This window comes from Octodon degus, unplaced genomic scaffold (genome assembly GCF_000260255.1).
Source record: "Octodon degus isolate 3935 unplaced genomic scaffold, OctDeg1.0 scaffold00288, whole genome shotgun sequence".
Lineage (NCBI taxonomy): Eukaryota > Metazoa > Chordata > Mammalia > Rodentia > Octodontidae > Octodon > Octodon degus.
Genome location: NW_004524864.1, coordinates 1,628,343 through 1,629,425, shown reverse-complemented (window position 1 = coordinate 1,629,425; position 1,083 = coordinate 1,628,343). Strand labels below are relative to the sequence as shown.

The 1,083-nt window shown below is 42.4% G+C and overlaps 1 protein-coding gene across 1 annotated transcript in view; it reads right to left on the bottom strand.

The window, feature by feature from the left end:
- LOC101575431 (C-type lectin domain family 4 member A-like) overlaps positions 1 to 489 on the bottom strand; it is an 11,167-nt gene extending 10,678 nt beyond the window's left edge. Inside the window, exon 1 of the mRNA XM_023707418.1 lies at positions 273 to 489. Coding sequence (XP_023563186.1) covers positions 273 to 489 — 217 coding nt within the window. The remainder of the gene's footprint in view (positions 1 to 272) is intronic.
- Between the last annotated feature and the right edge of the window lie 594 nt (positions 490 to 1,083).

Genomic DNA, 1,083 nt, shown 5'->3' with positions numbered 1-1,083 from the left:
GGACTTTCCACTGCATCAACACCCTCCTGACTCACACCAGGTCCACGGTTTGGGAGGATGCACACCTCACCTTGGTCATAGCTTAAATCCCCTTTCTTGTTAACCCACAGTAAGCATGGCTACCTTCTTTCTCTCCCAGATGCTGAAATCTGCCACGAGATCCACAAGGGATTTTTCTTTTCCTGTTCAGGCCACTGAGTCTCCACAGAAATTACTTTAGACATGGATATGGTCTTCAGCCTGCTTGAGTTTAAACACTGTATCTGACCAACCGTGAAATACAGGTACCCATTCCTGTCTCAAAATATGGCGTCTACACGGGCTTCTCCTAGTAGGCATTCTCTTCAATCCTCCTATTGCCTGGTACTCAGCAACAGGCCAAAGCCACATGTAAACACCATCAACAATCTGGTTGTCCATGCCAGAACACTTTTCCACCCCCACGGTGATATTTTCTTCATTGTGCTTGGTTCCACTGGCCCCCCACATGGTCTCTCTTCTTCCTACTGAGCTCTGACCCCTTTGGCAGACCAGTGCTTCCCCACCTATAACAAAACAGATCTGCCTTGCCTGACATGTTGAATGCATTTAGGACTAAATTATTTAGTGAGGAAAGGGAAAAATCATACAACAGGGGATATTGGAGGAATATGGAAATTACAAATTCTCTCCAACTAGATGTTGGACCTAACAAGTACCTTCACCTGTGGGGAAGTGTTTACTCAAGCATTCAATATTTATCATAGATTTTTTTCAAAAAATATAGTAGCAAGGATTAACCCATGGGCTGACACATGCTAGGCAAGTGCTGATTACTGAGTTACTTTTCCAGCCTTCTTTTTTTTTTTTTAATTTTCAGTAAGTTGCCCAAGTTAGGTTTAAAATTGATTCACTTTCTTGGTCGTATGGGTAGTAAAAGGTATTTCTAAAGTTCTCTCTCTCTCTCTCTCTCTCTCTCTCTCTCTCTCTCTCTCTCTCTCTCTCTCTAGCTTCATTCCTTACAAATATTACATGTAGGCTTGGTGTAACTGCTTAGGGCTGAGTGTAACTCTTTTTATATCCTTTTCATGTATTTTCTCATTC